The sequence below is a fragment of the Dasypus novemcinctus genome, chromosome 13, assembly GCF_030445035.2.
Source record: "Dasypus novemcinctus isolate mDasNov1 chromosome 13, mDasNov1.1.hap2, whole genome shotgun sequence".
Lineage (NCBI taxonomy): Eukaryota > Metazoa > Chordata > Mammalia > Cingulata > Dasypodidae > Dasypus > Dasypus novemcinctus.
The window spans coordinates 27,652,488-27,653,272 of NC_080685.1; the positions used below are offsets into that span (position 1 = coordinate 27,652,488).

The 785-nt window shown below is 57.1% G+C and overlaps 1 protein-coding gene across 1 annotated transcript; it reads left to right on the forward strand.

The window, feature by feature from the left end:
- LOC101436528 (late cornified envelope protein 1D-like) lies at nt 1–357 on the forward strand. The gene has a single exon (XM_004469741.1). The coding sequence runs from the start codon at nt 1–3 to the stop codon at nt 355–357; it is 357 nt and encodes a 118-aa protein (XP_004469798.1).
- The last annotated feature ends 428 nt before the right edge of the window (nt 358–785 follow it).

Genomic DNA, 785 nt, shown 5'->3' on the forward strand with positions numbered 1-785 from the left:
ATGTCCTGCCAGCAGAACCAGCAGCAGTGCCAGCCCCCACCCAAGTGCCCCACCCCTAAATGCCCCCCCAAATGCCCTCCTAAGTGCCCTCCCAAGGCTCCAGTCTCTTCCTGCTGCGGTGTCAGCTCCGGAGGCTGCTGTAGCTCTGGAGGTTGCTGTGGCCCCAGCTCTGGGGGCTGCTGCAGCTCTGGGGGTGGCGGCTGCTGCCTCAGTCACCACCGGCGCCGCAGATCTCACCGCCACAGGCGCCAGAGCTCCGACTGCTGTGGCCACCCCTCGGGGGGCTCCAGCTGCTGTGGAGGGGGCTCCAGCTGCTGTGGAGGGGGCAGTGGTCAGTACTCTGGGGGCTGCTGCTGAAGTGGACCCTGAGGCAAGAACAGCAGAACCCAGGGATACAAAGATTTGAAGACTTCCTCTTCCTCCTGAGCCTGCCTGAATGGCTGCCGGGTCCTGGCTTAAAGGCTGGAGCTCTGATCCGTGGAGCCCTCTTCCCTGGGGCCCAGGAGTCAGAGTCTTCTCCCTGAAACTCAGATACTGATAGACACTTCTTTCTGTGGCCTGCATTGGGAGGCTCTATTACAAGCTCCCTTTATTTCCCCAGTTTAAGTCCTTGCATTCTGCTCCCTAAAATGAAACAATAAAAATGGAATCTGCTCATCAGCTTGGTCTAGAATGATTTGTTTTTGCTTGCATTACCATTGTCTGTTCCCCTCATTGTTCTATTGGTAACTGTTGAGTGGACAGATGATGTGGGTAAGGAGGCAGGAGGGGCAAGTTGGTATGTT